The 20,362-nt window shown below is 38.1% G+C and overlaps 1 protein-coding gene across 1 annotated transcript in view; it reads right to left on the bottom strand.

Moving 5' to 3' along the window:
* Positions 1–20,362, bottom strand: part of GABBR2 (gamma-aminobutyric acid (GABA) B receptor, 2) — a 251,377-nt gene that overhangs the window by 145,988 nt on the left and 85,027 nt on the right. The window contains exons 7-10 of the mRNA XM_010184999.1: positions 17,853–17,933; positions 14,628–14,778; positions 14,007–14,139; positions 441–548 (exon numbers count right to left, since the gene is read on the bottom strand). Coding sequence (XP_010183301.1) covers positions 441–548; positions 14,007–14,139; positions 14,628–14,778; positions 17,853–17,933 — 473 coding nt within the window. The remainder of the gene's footprint in view (positions 1–440; positions 549–14,006; positions 14,140–14,627; positions 14,779–17,852; positions 17,934–20,362) is intronic.

The raw sequence follows: 20,362 nt of genomic DNA, 5'->3' as shown, positions 1-20,362 counted from the left end.
AATCAAAATTAGAAACAGAAAGCTGTATAAGCAGCACTATCGCCTCATCCTACCAACCCATCAGAAACTTGTATAATACCTGTATGCCAAACAGACATATACAGAAAACATTTCATAACAGCTGCGAATCTACCAGAAGGAGACCTCTGGATGCTGAAATATCATGCTAAATAAGAGTGAGAATTAAAATTCACTTTGAAAGCTTACAGCCATCTCCACAGTCCATCTCTCATTAAAAAGACTGAAGGGCTCCTGCTCGACTCCAACTCTCAGAGACTAAAAATGAGACCAAGAAAGCCCCAGTGGTCCTGAATGGTCTGATATTCAGGATCTTTGAACACATGAACAGTCAGCTCAAGTATGGCCATTCAGGAAAGGTAGTAAAATAGTTAGAAAATTATATTAACCGAGCAACAAGAAAAGAGTTTACTTCCCCTCACCTTTTTCTTCATTTTTACATTTTTGAAAATTGCATGAACTCTCCACGTTTTTGCAAACATTGCTCCAAATGCAGTTGTGTATCCCACTGTAAGAATCCATGTTCGCACCTAAAAATATATATATGTATATAAAAGAAGACAAAGTCATTTAATTTCCAGTAGAAAATGTGGATATCATAATTTCAGCCAATTTTTTCCTCAAGACCTTGAGAAAAAAATAGTCAAGGAACTTCATAAAAATGCTGACATTTCAGAATTGTCTCATTCATTGCTTTTTTCCTTCTCCCTCCATTCCCTCTCCAAGTGTAATAAATCCGAGTGCCAAATTAACAATCCCTTCCATATATAAAAACACAACACAGTTGCAATATTGCGCATTCTTTTCACTTCTATTGTGTTCTGTACAGGCAGATGAGGGAACTAGTGGAGGAAAGCAAGAGACTGAGACTATAAAAACTACCCAGGGAACTAATATTGACAGCAACATTTTGAACAGAAATTAACAGAGGATTAGATATGTTATTCAGACTAATTAAGAGGAAATTGTACTATGTGAGGTATGCATCACTTAAAGCAGACCCTGAGCATTTTTGAAAGATAAGAAAACCTGACCTTAACATTATTTTACAGGGAAATATGGCAAGACAGGAACACAGCCTTGGTGGGCAGGCCTCAGAGACAAGACCCAAGTCAAAGATAATACCTCCAACATGGGTCAAAGAAAAAAGAGATGGTGAGCTTACACAGAACTATGGCATAATGGGACTCTGAGCTGGCCACAGCTACCAGGGAGGACAGAACAAAAATTACAAGAGCTTTTTATGCAATTTCCTGCTTGCCCATAGCATCCTTGTAGGTAGGTCCTTGCTTTGGTTTCAGCTAAGCCTAGGGCGTTCAGAGTTGTTGTAAGCTCTGCACAGCCCCCTCTAATTCCTTGGAAGTTTCTCTTTTTGTTACCCTGGAGGTCCATCTGACTGAAAGGTTGTCTGCCCTGGACACACTGCTTTCTTCCCCAAAGTGGGACTGGAGACTACAGAGCATAGCAGGTGGAAGACCATGCAAAAAGGCACAGCAGGGAGCTGGAAGTTTACGCAGCACCTGAGAGTCTAAGAAATCCTAAGGGGAAACAATCTCCTCCTCCCTCTAGAAGCCCCACCTGGGCCAGCTGTCAAAGAGAGAGACTGCACAAGTGTGAACAAGAAAGCAAAAATAAAACACACTGCACATTGCAAATGGAAAATCCAGGGGTGAGACAATGGCTAAAGAAAGGGAGGTTAAAGCTAGGAAAGAAGCCTTCTTTTGGCCTTTTGGACTATGCATCCAGAGCTGTTTTTATGATATTATAAAAAATCTTATTTGTGGAAAACAGGACATTCTGAGAAAGGATTTTGAAAAAAAATCTTTAGATAACCTAAAGCAATTTTTTTCCATTGGAAACTAACCTGATTCACATCTGACTTCTGGACAGTTTGGGACTTTTAATTTGTAACTTAAGGACATGATGAGAAACTAGGTGTTGTAGTAAGATTAAAAACTTGGGAACTAAGATCAATATTAGGAATAATCTAAGTGTTTCATTTTTAAATACATGATATCTACTTTTTGCCTTTCCAAACATCTTCAGAATTTCCATTTTTGTATCCAAAATGTAATTTTTCCCCCAAATTGTCCATTGAACAGAAATTATAATTTTTTAGTAAGCATTAGTGACTGGGTATCAAGGCAGAAAAGGAAAAAGAAAATATATGCTCACTCAAAAAATATTGGTAAAGCAGTAAGAGGCATAAAATGATTACAGTTTCTTAAAATAAAGTACACACGGAACAGGCACCTTGGCTCTTGGCAAAGAGTGTATGCAGCTGTCCACCCAAAACTGCCTGAGAGGGCATACACCCAAAACCTGGTAACACTGTGCACCATGCAGGGACACGCACCTTGAGTATGCAAACGTGAACTTGGGGGGTGCTGTCTCACTGGCGTGGGCATGACCAACTTGCAAAGATACACACAAAGGTAGGGAGCCCACACCTCCTACGGGATGGGTGTGTATAGGGAACCTGCACGTCCAGAAAAAAGGGTGTGCTGGAAACCCATGCATCCTGTGAGTGGGAGGTGTCTGCCTGTAACTCAGTATGCGTGTTTATGACAAAATATTGGGATTACATATAGAAGACCATTTAGATATTTGTATGTATATATTAACATTTAATTAGCGTCTAATGTTGTGGTTTATCTGTTGCATTGCTAATATTGACCCTGCATGTAGAGTTCACTGACTGCTGGTTAATCCTGCTATTAATATAACCAGTAAACCAACTGTGATTAGATTCAAACCAAGTTAATTTTGCCACTTTGTGACATTCTTGAATGTGGAATTGAAAAAGAAACCCGTAATCAAAAAGAAAAAAGGAACAGACATATAGGTCAGCAAAGTATTATTTTTAACTTAAATATTTTTTCAAGTCTTCGCTTGTTACCATTATCATACATTATGCTAATAACTTCAGTAAAACCACAGTTAGATCAACTTTGAGCGACTTCAAGAATAAGTTTGATATAAACATGTTCACATCAGCCAGTTACTTTGACTTCACATCAATTGAGCTGAGATATCCATACTTAGCATTCAATCTTTTTGCTGTTATTAATAAGTATTCAGCTCTTTTGTGTACAGTTTAGTGATATATTTGGCAAACAGATACATGGTATTTTCAAGTCTCTAATAAGACTGTTTTGTTCTCACTGAAACAGTAATTGCCTCTTGGGAATGGTAATAAATTCAATTATGCTCATAATATGTTTCTAACCCGATATTCAGAAAAATGTTGTTTCTAGCATGTTTGGTTCAAAAGGTTTTCTGTATTCCTTATCTAGACTGTGCAAATTAGAATAATATAACTCTTGGCTATTTCCGAAACATTCTAGCTTAAACATACCAGGAGATTTTGTCAAAATGAGATCGCTGTTGCTAAGAATGAGATGGTTTCAGATCAAAATAAATTTTTAATTTTGAAGAAAATGACCTCAGATTTGTCTGCTATAATTCATTAATGTTGCCAGTGAAGAAAAAAAACAAAACTGCAAAAGTCTCTGAAATTCATTCTTAAATGTATTATACTTCCAAATACCACTCATTTGAAAGAACATGATAAAAATAATACCAATAATTGGAGAACATGACCACGATGTTATACAATTAACCAGTAATTCTCTCATGTTGGAAGTTTTTAATGGTGCGTCTTGACAGAAGGCGCTGAGGAAGATTGCACTCCCCCCAGTACCCACCAAACGAGTAGGAAAGACACTTCCTTCATAGACAGGAAACTTGCATTTAAATCCCTCCTCCAAACTAGACTCAAAACCTGAAAACATTCCCATGATCCTACAGAAGGGTAATTTGTAAGAATAGCTACTGTTTCTCTCTTTCTTAAAAGGTTAGGTCACCATAAATTTCCTCATGTCTTCACTGAATTGTAGATATACCTTCAATGATTTGCTTATATTCCTTGGTTACTTCTTTTTATGAATAAGCTTTGACCAATTGAGTATCTCCTACAATATTTCTGTTTTCTATCACTCAAAGACAACTCGCAAGTGTCACAGGAGATAATATTGTTTGGTATACAACAATCAAGTATGGCTATGCAAATGCAAAAATGCAGTTTCCTAGTTCTCTTTTCTTTATACTTCCTACTATTTTGGTTTAGAGTCTATTTCTGAAAATAGTATGTGTGCACCCATGATTGGAATTTGTGCTTTATAATAAATTACTCAATAGAAGCTCTTACAGGTGCATTACTTGTGATAACTGAAAAAGCTAGAAATCATTTATTTAGTGGATAACACAGTTGACAACCACCAAACACTGAAAGCATCTCCACAAAGAAACAGACTGTTCTGGCTCATTTTCAAGACTCAGAAGAGATATTATGTTTATTTAAAACAAACAAAAATCCACTTTTGTCAAATATTAATATTTAAATGAGTGTTGTAAGGCTTGGCTAAGGAGTCACTGCTTTTATGAACAAGATGCTCATTATACTTTGTATGAGCATTTCTGTTTTAGTTCCCTTTGCAATAGAAACTCTCCATTTTAAAACTATCCATAACATGCTAAAGATCTTTATTTCTTTTAAGTAAGACCATTCTTCTGTCGTATAATAAGCAGTGATAGCTTAACAGCCCTATATAAAGTTACTTCCATTTGAATCATATTTCCTCTCAACCTTGAGCTTTAGCTGGCTAGTCTACGTTTTGAATGCCGCTATTTGATATCTTCACACAAATCCATCTGCACCTTTCCCATCATCTTGTTATGTGAATGGTGAAGTGGTTACTATTTATATATCTATGTAACAGAGCTACAAAGTTATTTGATATTACAACTCATTGTTAATAAAGGAAGCCATCTAATTGTGCACAATGAGTTAGTGAGGGGAAATTAGTAAGTGGTGAAAGCACCAGAAACATCCTGAACAAAGAAGTTAAAGTCTCTCCTTGTTTGCACACTTTACTCTAAGAATGAAGCTTACAAACAAAAACCACTATTTCAGGTGCTGCTGACTTTCAGATAAACAATAGTATTTGAATTTATTTTAAATAATTTATTTTAATGAAATTACGTATCTACATAAAATTATAAAATGTTATCTTGGAAAATAGACTGAACTGATGAAAAGTAAAATGTTTCCCTTTTGAAGAAGTTCCATTATCTTCCCATATTTGACCACCACTGCATTTGCATTTAGAAGACCACACAGTCATGTACTGACAAGGAATTCTTAGGAATGTATTTAGCTCATTAAACTAATAATAAAAATTTTAAATGCAGTGTATCAAGAAAGTAATGTATTTTACTCCTCTGTTAAGATGAAAGAAAAAAAAATGGAACAACCTTCTGAACGGAATATACTATACATTCTTTTTTGTTTGTTTGTTTCAGCTTTAAATTTGCTATAATCCAGTTTGCCGATATCAAACAAATAACAAGAAGACAGGTTTAATGACTGGAATGAAGAATAAAGAAAACAAAATATCAGCACAAAGAACTTCCTTGTGTTGCATTAAAAGCTACAAACTTATCACCTGTCCAGGTGACTTTTATTTTTTGATAAGAATTATTTGAATGGTATAGTGAAACAGCTTGATTCTTTGCCAATTACTTATTCAATTAGCAAAACATTTAGATTATGTTCCTGCAGAGGAATTACTCAGATATAAGATTCTTGAAAGCATCATTTTTACTAATATTTTAATTATAAAGGTTTCCTTTTACTAAAAGCAACCCAACTTTCAAATCTTTCCTTCATAGGACGTGACACTCCAGACTCTCTCCAGTTTAGTTGATGCCACTCAGACTGATTAATTTTGGGAATAGCAATAATTAGCCAGTTTTGCACATGAACCTGGTTGGAAGCTTTAGTGCCCACAGGGTTCGGCTGCAGCTGAGCATTAGTGTTGAGCAGCTTGGTGGCATCTTAGTATTAGACTTAGGCACTTAAAAGTGACAAACACGAGAATAAAACATGCTGGGGTTTTAGTCCCGGAGAGCGCAAGTATCTTCAAGTATACAATTCTGTTGATTTCTGTGGACTACTCATGAGTTGAAAATTAAGCACCTTCTATTTTTCTTGGCAAACTGGGGACATCAAGGATAATTATGATGAACAAAAGTGTGTCATTTCAACAAGTTTTCACTGGGGCTTGGTCCTGCTTCTATTAACCATGGCAAAACCCCCAGTGTGAGCACAGGCAGATCCCAAAAAATGATTTCATTGATTTGAATTACACTTTTCTCATTTACATCAAACATTTTTTGACATATGCTTATGACTTTTAGCTCATTCTTTAGAATTTGTGTGGCACCAGCACAGTCCTTGTAAAACATAAGTGGCAATAACATTAGAGAATTGAATCCTGCTGTTTTCACATAAATTAAGTGCAGTGGTTCCTCACATGCTGTGAGATCTTCTGTAGTGATTTCTGAATATATTTCTGACCATTTTTTAGCATTAATCCATGGCTAGTGTAAAATATTTAAATTGCTCCTGATTCTGTAAGAGGTCTTTAAAATCTGGTTGTAGTCCTACTGAAGGACAGGCAAACTGTTCTAAAAATACTACCTTAATAAACCTCTGGGAAGGTTGAGGTGTATTTGCTTCAGCATATAAAATAATTTTGTCTCAAGGATCTATTCAGCCTTGTAACTTTTGTCTCTACTTTTTTTTTTCCCTCAAGAAAATGTCATTTACTAAAATAGAAGCTGATCAGGCTCATGTTAAACTCAGTAACAGAATTTCCTTTGAATTAAATAGGAGTGAGATCAGTCTCAGACTGAAAGACAGTAACGACAATTATGGAAATGATTATACAGAGAAGGGAGATTAAAATTAACAGCTAAACAATTAAGTAGGAAATAAACTAAAGAATACATGCAAAATTAAAAAGGCCAGACTACAAATACAAACAAAGGCTACGGTTTTCAGAGACAAAGAAATGGATTAGAGGTCCAAATCCTTTTGCAGTTCAGTAGGAGCTGACTGTCTACCTGTTGCTTTTTTAATTCCTGGCTAAAATTAAACAATTTGAGGAAAATAATTAAGCAAATATAAAGTCCAAAGGGAGGAAAAAGCCTCCATCATCTATGACAGTGCCTGAAGAGCATAAAGGGCATGAATACGGAGTACATCATCAACTACTAACCAAATATCAAGGCTAGATGCTATTTGGTAGCACAGAGTCTAGTTCAAGTGGCTCTTGCCCACAGCACACCGAGACAGCCACAGCTTTGAGGCAGCATTGCGCATACATTTCCCTTTCAGTCAGTTCCCTCAAAAGTGGTTAAGCTGAGATTTATTAACAGGGAGTTTTAGCAAATTGCCCAGCACTTCCCTCACCCTGCAGTCTGTCCCCATCCCTAGGAACCCATTCCATAACCTCTCACACCTGGCTTTTCCTCCTTGTTCCTCACTGCAGTCTCTCAGTCTCTGATGTGGTTTTCACAATGTCTCTCCACTCCCATACCACCCTGCAATCCTCACCTTGCGCACATTCAGGGTTTCCCAATAAATGGTGCAATATGGACCATAGAGTTCCACCTTGCCTAGCTGTTCTCTCAGTGGGGCAGACATAAGAGTATGAAAAATTAGTAGAAAAGAACAAAACCTGCCTTTCACATTGCTACACAGGGTCAGAAGCATTCATGATTTGTAACTAAGAATAATATTAGCTGAAAAACCCTAAATGCCTCTGAAGATCTGGATGAATTTAAAAGTCACATTTTAAAGTACACCTTTGAGAAGATAAGGTCTATAATATCTACTGTTGCCATAAACGTACATATTCTTAGAATGTCCGACTGAGAAAAACACAAAGTCTGGATAGTCACACACACTGCAGTAGGTAGCTGGACTTTATCAGTGGTGTCTCTACTTTTTCCTTCTCTCTTTCTGTCTCTCCACCCCACCTCACAGTTTGGTTCCCTCTTTCATACACAGCCTGCTTCCAAACGCATACATCATGGCTGAGAGCAACTGACTGAAATCTGAAAGCCTGAGTACAACATGGGATGGATGAGGGCACCACTGGACACCACAGGTGTGCAAAAACCTTCATGTGCTCTGTTTACTTTATCCAAGGCAAAACACTGACAGGGCTCAGTGAGATCACCAGAAATCACATATCTGCCTCATTTTGGCAATTCATATCAATTACGCTAATTAATGAGATAAACAAGACAAAACAGGATTAATTTTAATGACTGTGCAAATTGCAAGACTTAGATTCTCTTATCTTTGATGTAACACCTTTGCAGAACTCTAGAGTGTAAAGGAAACAGGAAGACAATTACAGATATCTCCCAGAACAGCGTAAATCTTATATTGAACTATTCCAAACTATGCTCCTTCCCTATCACTTCGATGATGTAGTGCAGCACACTGTCCAGGAGAAAGTGCTGCTACATGTCATGAGTACCAGGACTGAGAAGCAGAGCTGTTCAGTTTACTACTACCTAGTACATCAGATCATCCTGGGTGGAGAGTATGGGCATTTTACTGCAACCTGGAGTACTTAAAACAATCTTCTTTTCAGCCCCAATCTAATAATTTCTATCCAGGCAATATGAACATCATTTTATTTACCTACTTCAGGGAGATGCATAACAGAGAAGAAGAGGCTGAGCTCCTTCTTAGGCCATAATAGTCTTTCATCCCATAGCAGTTCCAACTTGCAAAGACATTACTCGTCTTAAATGTAAAGCATTAAATTCTCAGTAGGATGTATTACAGAAGACTAAACGTTATGATCATATCTAATATTCTTTCTATTTTAAGTATCTCTATTTAGTATGTCAGCTTAAACTCTATTCATAGAATATGTCACTGGCATTACTAATTTTGAGTCTCTCTCTCTTCCATATAATGAATGCTTTCAATTATTTTTCCACTTGCTTGCATTTTTCCAGTTGGCATCACATCTCGTTTCACACCCTTACTTCTAACTTCTTTTTGCTATGATACCATGGTAATTCTGAGATTAAAAACAAAGATAGATCATTCTCCTTCTCTCTCTCTCTCTCCCTCCTATCTGAAGCACTTTCTACTTTGGCATACATATACATTTAATGAAATACTGTATTGCTTTTCCTTTTTCTGTACAACCAATAAAGTTGCTATTAACTAAGACATTATCTAACAGTTCTTTAATACACTGAATTCACACCTTTGGATAGTTTTAATTCCATGTAATTGGAGTTCTAGAATATGGCATCAAACCTAAAATTCTTACATGGAACAAATAATTCTACATTTAGTATTATAGATTCTTACCATAAACACACAAATTGTTATGTATTTAAATATACTTGATTACTTTTCCATAGAAAATGGGCATACCAAGATAAAAATGAGTTAGTCTGGGAATCAATTATCTGCTCTAGCAGAGAGTCAACACTATATAATTTCAAAGACTTATATAATACACCTAGTCAACAAATTATATGACCATATGTTTAAAGTGCTTTGTTGACTCTCAAATACATTTAACACTTGGTTCTGTGTTTCAGCATGTTGACTTATATACCACATCCTCCTACAACCAGCATCTTACAGAGCAAAAAATGGTGGTACAACTTATCACAGAAATCCTTCAAAATTTTCAGGTGTTACTGGTGTAATTTTGGTTCATGTTTCAGGGTCCTTGGAATATTACAGCATAAGATGTATGCCATATGTATATGTAGGTTGTAGAAAAGTCAGAAAGACCAGAGATTGCAAAGCACTTCACTCTCCAAACACTGAGCTATAGAGGAAGCACACACAGTAGATTTGGAGTGCAATACCTACAATTTGGAAACCATTCTTCCGGAATTTTGTGGGTAGACTCAGGAGCATTTAAGGAGCTCCTATAATTGTTGTCAAAAAATTATCAGAAAATTAAACAGAGACTATATGTAACATATCTAATTAAATACACTTGCTATTGTGCATATACTGCTACTCTGGTGAGATTTAATTGCTTTTGAAATATAGGAGACAAAAAGGGTGATTACTTGGCTTGGAGAGGGGATAACACTAATGACAGCCTTTCAGTTTTGCATTTGATTATAAAAGCTGAATCAAAATTTTTACTTCCCTACAAAAAAAAATCTCACTCTTCATTGACACTGCTCTTCTCTGTGTCTGAGATGTAGCTGATATACCCACATGTTTTTGGCTCAATGGCTTTTTCTGATCACTCTCCATTGTAGCTGATTCTTTGAAAGACACAGCCACAGCCTTGCGTAAAACGAGAATGTCAGACTAACCTCTAATATGGCTAGAATGGGTAGTCAAAATAATGCATTTCCAGGGAAATGAATGATCAAAAGAGATTTGTACTGTCCTGATCCTATAAGAACTGGTATCTGTAAGTAGTCCTTATGAAACCGCTAAGCATATTACTCATATGGAAATAGGGATGTTCATTACATGAAGCTATATGAACATGCTGTACCGAGCACTTAGTGGATGTTTTGGGGAGAAAGGAAGAGAGACTCAAGTTACTGAACAGAAAAGTGAGTTCGTCTCCCATATTTATGAATTTCCCAGCATTAATTCAGAGCTTTCTAGACACAAGGAAGGTGCATTGCCACAGTCAATGGTAGCCATGTTAATATGATTTATCAGAGAAGCATAAGTTACTCCACTGAAAAAAAATTATAGGGGAGGAAATTTTATAAGAATTGCTTTAATGGGCAGGAGGTTAGAAAAAAAATTCCTGATTGATTGCTTCTGAAGGGTTTATTGCATTTATGAGTGTAATAGTAATTGCTGACAGAGCAGGGATTCATAAGATAAATCAGTAGCCATGCACAGAAAAGCAGAGTCAGAAACACTTCTGTACTGGACTGAAAATCTGGAAAGCCAAGATTGGAGAAATTTCACAGACTCTGCTCTGTTGATACTAAGTAAGTTAAAAAAAAAAATCTCTGTTTAAGGCATGTGGCAATAATTCTTAATCAAAATTTGGCTTTAAGAACACAGTATATTCCCCACCCACCCCCCACCTTTGTTTTCTCGGTCAGTTAAGTAGTTATCTTACTCAAGTGCCCATCCAGATCTTCCTCTCTATGACAGACAGACAAACAGACCTAACATAATGTGACAGATACAAATTGAAAATAAAAGTAGAAATATGTAAGATAAGACAGAACAAAGCAGTCCTCACTTAAATTTTGTTGCATTTAGAACATGAGAGTAGTTGTTACATTTTGAGAAGCAAATTACAAAAAAAATCAGATAGCAGAAATGTTCTAGCTCAGAGGCACAGGATTTTGGATGATGGTTCATTTTTCAGAATTAAGACTGAGCTCTTTCACATTTAAAGGAAGACTTAAATTTAGTTTTATAGAGCTAAATCTGGGTGGAAATCTGTTCCCTAGAACAGCTCTGAGCTGATAAGTACCTCTGGTTCCCACTTTCTTTCCTTCTGCTCAGCAGTGCTTGGCTGCTTCAAGAGGAGGGTTGTAGCCTAGTCATACAATGGCCTACATTGGCAGTGTAGTCAGGAGCTCTGAATACAAGCCTCTCCAGGCTGAGCAGACAGTAGACCTCAAATTTGCACCTCCTGCCACTAGATTCTTCTGTGACAAAGGGTAAGAAAAGAATGGGGATTGGCATCAACAACTGGCTTCCTAATGACACTTCTGCTCCATTAGAAGCTGTTTTACAAAAAAGGACATAATTGCTGGATGAAAAATGGATGCTGGCATCTTCCACTTCCTATTGGCCCCTGTATATTTAAAAAGTTATATACTAGTTTGGGAGAGGTGAACAGGATCATCCTTTTGAAGTCTTTGAGGCACCCTTCTACTAGCTATACAGAGAATTTGCATTCTGTCTGTAGGAAGACTGGATATTCTTCCTTCTCCTTTCTTAGAAGGCAAAAGTAGGCACCGGGAGAAGGAAGATCTGCCCACTGCAAGCAAAGATCAGGTTCAAGACCATCTAAAGAACCTGAAGGTGCACGAGTCCACGGGACCCAGCAACATCCATCTGCGGATACTGAGAGAACTGGCAGATAAAGTTGCCAAGCTGCTATCCATCATATTTGAAAGGTCGTGGCAGTCCGGTGGAGTTCCTGATGACTGGGAAAGGGGAAACATAACCCCCATTTTCAAAAAGGGGAAAAAGGAAAACCCAGGAAACTAATGGCCAACCAGTCTCACCTCTGCGCCTAGCAAGAGCCTCCTGAAGGCTCTCCTAAGGCACAGGGTGAATAAGGATGCAGTGATCAGTAGTAACCAACACAGCTTCACCAAGGACAAATCGTGTCTCACCAGTCTGGTGACCTTTTATGATGGAGTTACAGCTTCGGTGGATAAGGGGAGAGCAACTGACATCATCTACCTGGACTTGTGCAAAGCATTCGGAACTGTCCCTCATGACATACTGGTCATGAAACCGGAGAAATGTGGATTTGATGGATGGATCACTTGCTGGATAAGGAATTGGCTAGATGGTCGCAGTCAGAGAGTTGTGATCAATGGCTCAATGTCCAAATGGAGACCAGTGATGAGTGGTGTTCCCCAGGGATTGGTACTGGGACCAGTACTGTTTAACATCTTTGCGGCAACATGGACAGTGGAATTGAGTGCACCCTTCAGCAAGTTTGAAGATGACACCAAGCTGTGTGGTGCAGTTGACATGCTGGAAGGAAGAGATGCCATCCAGAGGGACCTGGACAGGCTGGAGAGGTGGGCCCATGCCAACTTCATCAAGTTTAAGGCCAAGTGCAAGGTCTTGCACCTGGGTAGGGGAAATTCCAAGCACAAATACAGGCTGGGCTGAGAATGGCTCGAGAGCAGTCCCGAGGAGAAGGACTTGGGGGTGTCAGTCAATTAAAAACTCAACATGAGCTGGCAATGTGTGCTTCCAGCCCAGAAGGCTAACCACATCCTGGGCTGCATCAAAAGAAGTGTGGCCAGCAGGTAAGGGAGGTGATTCTGCTCCTCTAATCAGCTCTGGTGAGACCTTACCTGGAGTACTGCATCCAGTTTTGGGGCCCCAAACATAAGAAAGACATGGAGCTGCTGGAACAGGTCCAGAGGAGCGCTATGAAGATGATCAGAGGGCTGGAGCACCTCTTCTACAAGGACAGACTGAGAGACTCGGGCCTATTCATTCTGGAGAAGAGAACTCTCTGGGGAGACCTTATTTCAGTCTTTCAATTCCTGAAGGGGTCCTACAGGAAAGCTGGAGAGAGACTTTTACAAGGGCAAATAGTGATAGAATGAGGGGCAATGTTTTTAAACTGGAAGAGGGTAGATTTAGACTAGATATTAGGAAGAAATTCTTTACCGTGAGGGTGGGGAGACACTGGCACAGGTTCCCCAGGAAAGCTGTGGATACCCCCTCCCTGGAAGCGTTCAAGGCCAGGTTGGACAGGGCTTTGAGCAACCTGGTCTAGTGGAGGTTGGACTAGATGACCTTTAAGGTCCCTTCCAACCCAAACCATTCTAGGATTCCACGATTCTATGATATTATTGAATTATATTCTACATGGATCTAGGCTTGTGTGAGTTTATAGTGTAGTCTGGAATTAGAAGTCTTTGGAGATTCAGTCAAAAAAATTGAGTAAAAAGACTTGGACAAGCAGCAGTCATGAAGTATAAAATAATAAGGAATCTATAAAGAAAACACAGGTACTACTAGTTGTCATGCCACAAACACAGTCTTTAACAAATCTTCATATATATAATTTCAAAACAAGAAAGTACATCTATTCTTTTAGTCTGAGGCCAAATCCCAATGCACCTTAAGCTTTCAATAATAATAGTAGTAATAGTAGTAATAGTAGTAGTAGTAGTAGTAGTAATAGTGTCTCTGTTTAAGGTAATAATAATAATAATAATAATATAGCTTTGCGTATGTTTCAGAATTTGGTCCCAGAAAATAACCCAGGAAAGAAATAAGAGAATTAGTGATTAAATGGAATGAGACATCCAACTACTGAACTTCTCTGTTTGCATTTCTCACAGAGCTTCCTGCAAGACTATCTTCAAATAGAATATATGGAATTACTTACTGTGCAAAGTGTCTCAAATGTCTTTTCGGAGACAAAGGATCCATCAAGACCAAAAAGAAAAATAGATGCATAGGAAAGCATTCCTCCAAGGATAATAAGGTTGTTCATGTAGGGACTGGACATCTTTATTAGTCTATGGATAAAAGGTGATAGTGCATTAAAGAGTAAAAGATTACTGCTAGGCTATTAGAGCAATAAAGAAGAGCTTTTTGTAACCAGGCAAACAGATAACCCTTCTTGTAGAAATCCATGAAATCTATAGGCATGCACACTATTTGCTGTTTTATGAAGTCTAGCATTATTTCAGGTTTTTAAATGTTTAGTAAAAAGACCTCTTATTTTACTTATGGATTAATTACCTAGGGTTAATGTTAATAGCAGACAGTCAATTATAAATAAAAGAAAATTGCACTTTCTGGACAGTATAAAAGAAACTGTCTTAACAGATAGACAACCTGTTTCAATGTGAATATATTACACAGGGATTTCAAATAAATAGTTCTAAAATATCATCTTGACACAGTGTTATCATTTTCCATATATATATATAAACAACAGACTCTAAAAACATGGCATTTAAATATGAAAAAAGTACTGACAGAAGTAACATGAGTGTCTTACTTCTGATTTCTGTTTTTGATGTTAAAGAACAAGAAAGCACTGGCCATTATCATTCCTAGGATAGTGAGGGCAGAAAGGATGCTGTAGAGAGGCAGGGAGATCTTGCGTAGCTCCTCCTGTATAATTGTTTTGTCCTTTGGAGGCTCAAGTCCTAGAATTACAAGAAAGAAAAAAAGGCTAAAGCTCAGCCAGGTGTAGAATTTCTGTAAGAAATTTGCCTCTACTATACCTTGATTAATCTGATTTAGCAATTGTGAAATGCATCAGTAGCTGATGAAATCATTGACTTTGACAGACATATGTTAGTCACATTGATTGACAAGAGGGTTTATATTTCTGGAGCAGGTAAGTATCCTCTTCGAAAGAAAAATCACAACAAAACTCCAGTGCAGAACCCCGTAAAATACATGCTAACTATCTTCATTTTAAAGTGTAAATAAACACTAAAATGCATACTATGACAGTTAGTTTTACCAGGAGGTTATGCTTTCCTGAAACAAGTGACAGAGCAATGAGTAGAAAACAGAGAACAGCATTTCTCTGCATACTGTCATTACTGCCATGGCAAGTTCAAGTGTCTTGTCTAGACACCTACAACAGCTAGGGACTTCCCTTGGTGTGGCATAACTGGGGCAGGGACTGATGGCCCTGCGGTGCTGAAATGGGGTCCCAGGCTTTGGGCAGAGTGGGGAAAGCCCAGGATGTTGGGGAGGCAGGGCTGTTGGTGCCCTCAGAACTCTACAGCATGGAAAAAGATGGAAAAAGTAACAGTAAAGGGTTAGGGGACAGACAGTAAAGGGTATAGGGACAGACTCCCTTTGCAAATCCCTGCAGATTTGAACTTGAACGTCTGAACTGAAAACTATGTTTAAAGCTATGTGATCAACAGTCATCTTCCATTAATTAAAGGCTTCTCAGTTTAATGAGAAGAATTACTTTCCGACAACTGCAATAAAGCTCTGCATCCCCTACTTCCTACACTCCATTTTACCTGCTCACTAACTTTTTCCCTGGACTAGGGGACTGGCAAAAGGCCTTTCACATCAGCTCTCCATGGGGCTGTGAGGATGACCACACAGGGCTGAGCAGCATCATTTCACAAAGTGGCCGCACAGGCAGAGCTCTGTGGACCTGCTGATTGCAGAGCTGTAAGTAACTGACTGGCAGCTACCATAGCTAAATTTCACGTCCACTCTTCTGCTTTGGACCTAGAAAAACATCCAAGGATTTATACAGTAAAATGGTGTTATCCATACCAATTAGGCTGAAACAATTGAGGTAATGGAAACTTGCTATCCTTTGGTCTTTATGCCCAACATTTCCACCAAAAAAATATAATTCTTTCAGGTGATCATTATAAAGTGGCAGTCAAGGGACCATTTGCTGATTTGATCTTGTAGAAATGTACCTGAGATTTTCCCCTTAAGATTTTCCCCTTATCCCTTTCCCACCTTACAGCATGCATTTACAGTGCATGACAGTTCACAAAATTAGGCAACAAGTAACAAGCCAAAAATACAGTAAAGCACATGACTGAATTAAAAGAAGTAATATAAAAGAAAAACCCCTACCCTGCTTTATCTAAAGTATACAGTGTTTGTTAATGATTTGTTTTTATTAAATATAAGCAACCAGTGATTCTATAAAATGCTAATTGTGCAATATCCGTTTAATTCTGCTGCATCTAATGTAATGAATCATTGTTCTCCTGTGGGCAATTTTATGCAACAGTTTAAACAGGGCTGTATTTACTACTCTTCATTTCAAATACTTAAATTTACTAAGTTTTTTATACTGCCTGGAAGATGTAACAGTGACCTCCACATTGAATACATGACTGCCTCAATGAAAAGTTAAACTGTGTAAGTGGAGAAGATTCGGTGTGAGTCACATAATGCATCTTCATATGAAGGAACACCAGATGTGGTCAGAACAAGGACTAGGAGTCTGATCCTGAGAAAAGCCTGAACAGAAAATTATTCCCATCATCTACTGTCCATAAAGGCATGGAGTTATGAACAAAACTTGTCTCCTATTATTTGCTTCATCCTGCATATATTGTCTGGAAATTAATGGCATTGAATCAGCATTCAACTACATCAGTTCCTCCTTGCAACAAAAATAATCTACCGGGTCCCAGATTTTGGCAAATGGGACAGGTTCTGCACACTTCAGTTCCAAACCTCCTCCAGCAGATAGCTGTCCAGCAAACGATATCAAAATGAATGGTGGAAACCTCCAGCAGATGGAGAAGCAGTCATGGATCAGATCACTGCAGTGAAACCCCAGTCATGCTCATGCAAACCTTGTGCGTTGCGACACTGGAGGCAGCTGTAGTAGAGCACGGTATATAGCAGCTCATCTGCCACTCCCAGGGGATACCACACAGATCTCATGAAGTCGACTTTACTTTCCATTACTGAATTCCACCATAGCAAAGCTTAAGATTAAATCTTAATTATTAGCTTTAAAAAGAATGTATATGCCTATATTCAACAGGAGAGATGCTTAAAACTCATTTCAGGTGACATCTGGCTGCCATGATCATATGCGCAGAAAGCTGTGGGTATGCCCACACTCCAACTGCATTGAGGGCAGAGGATGTCCCCATGTTAATTGTGGAGCAGCATGGGATAAAAAATGGCAAGAAGGTATAGCAACACAGGCTAAATGCCTGCTGTGGACCTTGGGAGTGCTGCTGGGCAGAACACCCTCTCTGGTCCTGTTTCACATGGGTTGTCTTAATGCTAGCCTTTATATTTTGATATCTTTTTCCTAACTGACTAACAGACACCTTCCAAAGAAAAACAACCACCACCTCCTTGTGTGTGCAAATACAGCACACAAGAGCACCTGTCAGGTGAGACAAACTGGAGAAGTAGGAAATGGGGGTGAAATTCAAACGCTATTGATTGGTGGAAATGAAACAGAAGACGTATCTGCAGCTTGTTGAAATATCAAAGAACATTTGCGCATACATATAAATTTGAATTTGTCCTAGTCATTGGAATGAAAAACACATCTACAATATAAAATCATTGTGATTTTCTGTTCAGAATTTGACTTTTTATTTTTCAGCACACCTCAGTTCCCTTTCTCTTTACACAATGTCATAGCTAATTGATATTAAAAATTCTAAAACAGTTCTTTAACAGCATACAGTCTTATAAACTACATACAGCTATCCATGTTATTCCTGTACCTCTTTCCAGTTTTCTCTCCTACCTTGGAACTTGATGCTGTTGTTGATTATTTCCAGTGTGTCAGCCACAGCATTGTACTCTCCCACCTTCACTTCCTTTCTTTCTGCAGAGAAACAAACAAGAGTGATTGTTTATGGCAGTTCACACGTTCTCAATTATTTAACTGATTTTGCCTACTTTTTTGACAGTATGTCAAAAAGAAAAGAAATATGCTTGAAGTGCATGAATTATTAAAGCAGAATGCCAGACAGCTAACATAATTAAAAGAAATATTTCTGATTCTTTAAAGAAGCACAAAACATATTTAAGAACTCATTTACAGGGAATTGTTGTTATTGGGCGCAGACATCTCCAGTTTAAAGATTACACACTTACTGGTTGACACCATGCGGGACATTTTGCGAGAACAAATACGGCTAAATCACACATTCCACCCTCGTTTAAACCACGAGGACATCATGCTTAGTGAAGTACTTCCCAGGGGAGCTGTAGTGGCTGGCTCCAGCTAGTATGGAGTAGACTGGCTAGTTAATAGATACACAGTGAATCTCATCTCTTATTCTGATTGGGAATTAGCAACTCATTAGTACCCTGACTGCAAAACATTCTGTATTACATAATTAAAGCCAACATGCACTTGAGCTAAAATTTTACTTTTACTCTCATCTGCTATTTTGGGACTATCATCACATATACGGCTTTCTTGTACCTAATGGAGCAATGAAGATATAGGAACTTACACTTGTTTGGCTGCTGCCTTGACCACTTGCACACATTTGTCCCACTCTTCTGATAATATCTGGCATCAATTAATTTCTGCTATTTCTGTTGTTTTTTTGGTATGGCTTACTAAATTATCATTTTACACTAAAACTTCTACGTTTTGATCAGACTAAAACCACAGGCACATTGGCTAAAGTTTTCTTTGATGAGATGGCTCAGAAGAGCCCAAAATTTCCTTTCAGACCTCTATGTCTGGGTATGTACAACTTAATTTACATTTAAATTCTGAGCTCATGACCCTATTTGTGACACTGATTTTAGGAGCTGATGATCTTGAACAGGATGGCAAATTTGAAAAGACTGTCTTTCACCCAACAGCTCCACATTAACCTTTTCTTCTTTCTCATTCAAAGTGATTGTGTCTGTCTAGCTCTGCTGAATGGAGCAGCTAGCTCCATTTTAGTAAAATCTATAGACTGTTTAATACCAGTCTGAGAGCTCACAGGAGGCAAAAGTTTTCCTTACATAAACCACACTTCTTGTTGTTAAAATTGTCTATGCAGTATTGTAGACTAGGCTGCTAACCTGGCAGACATACCTAGACATTTGCTATAGCCCCATCAAAAGCTGGAGTTTGCAGTTCTGAAAACTGATTTGCCTTTCACATGAGCATGATCCACTTGTGGGGCCCTAAGATTAGCCTGGAATAAAAGTGCTATCCTCTGGTCTCCAGCAGCAGTTTCACAAAGCCTACCCACACAGCACAACATACTCTTAGAAATAAATATAAATTTATATTTTCTGTCTTTGGCTTAAAACTCTCTGTGAAAGAGATATATGCATAAATCCTTGACAGTCTTAAACAGTAAAGTCTTCCCAGTAGTCATCTAACAGCTAAAATGGTTACTGAACCAAGAACTGAACCAATTCACTTCCATCTGTATTTGCAGCATGGCAGCTATACCCTGTAGATCTAAAACACTGAAATGCAACCTAGAGAGAAGAGAGACAAACACCAGAATACATACCGACATTGAATTTGCCCATTAAATGCCAGATAGTCCACTGCATCTACTTTTACCAAATGGGGAGGACATGTACCTTGGTGCTGGTGTAGTCACAACTTTACAGCAAAAGGCTAAATCCTGATAGAAGAGTAATTGTGCCAAAAGCATTTTTGTATGGCATGCTTACTGGGACTAGATAAGATGTGAGATGTGAGTAGCACATAATTGGTGGGGAAGCATACACAAAAGAGAGGGTAAATCTGTGGTCTAACTCATTAAGGTTCTGCAATTGAGAAGTTTTTTCTATGACTGCTTCATATGACATACAATGCCATTCCTTTTCAATATTTATAAATTCTTACATAGTTTCCTTTACAGGTGAAGTAACACTGAGAATGTGCCTATGAGGGCGACTGCAATGTAGTGCAATATAGATGAGGTAGCCTACAACTAGCTAGCCTGGGTACCAGGAGCTAGCCCTCGTAGGAATGGAGCTGAGTAGAGCTATTCAGAGAAACAAAGTTCCATGGCAGACTAAGCTGAAGAGTGAGACTTTTTTGAACTTAGAAATTCAAGAGTGTGGGGGGAAAAGAAGCATTTAGTACCTAGGAACCACATTATCAATGACTCGTTACCTACAAATGGGAAAGGAGAGTTCATAGAATGCATGCCAAGGTTTATTGAAGTCAAGAAAAGCCATAAAGATATTTGATATCTTAACATAGTTACAATTGTGTAAAGCAGTTCATGAGGGAAATAAACCATATTTTTATTGAGAGGAAGGATATCCATTTCATGGTAT

This window comes from Mesitornis unicolor, unplaced genomic scaffold (assembly GCF_000695765.1).
Source record: "Mesitornis unicolor isolate BGI_N332 unplaced genomic scaffold, ASM69576v1 scaffold185, whole genome shotgun sequence".
NCBI classification, from domain to species: Eukaryota; Metazoa; Chordata; class Aves; order Mesitornithiformes; family Mesitornithidae; genus Mesitornis; species Mesitornis unicolor.
Note: the sequence above shows the minus strand (reverse complement) of the source record. Positions and strands in the feature narration are given on the sequence as shown.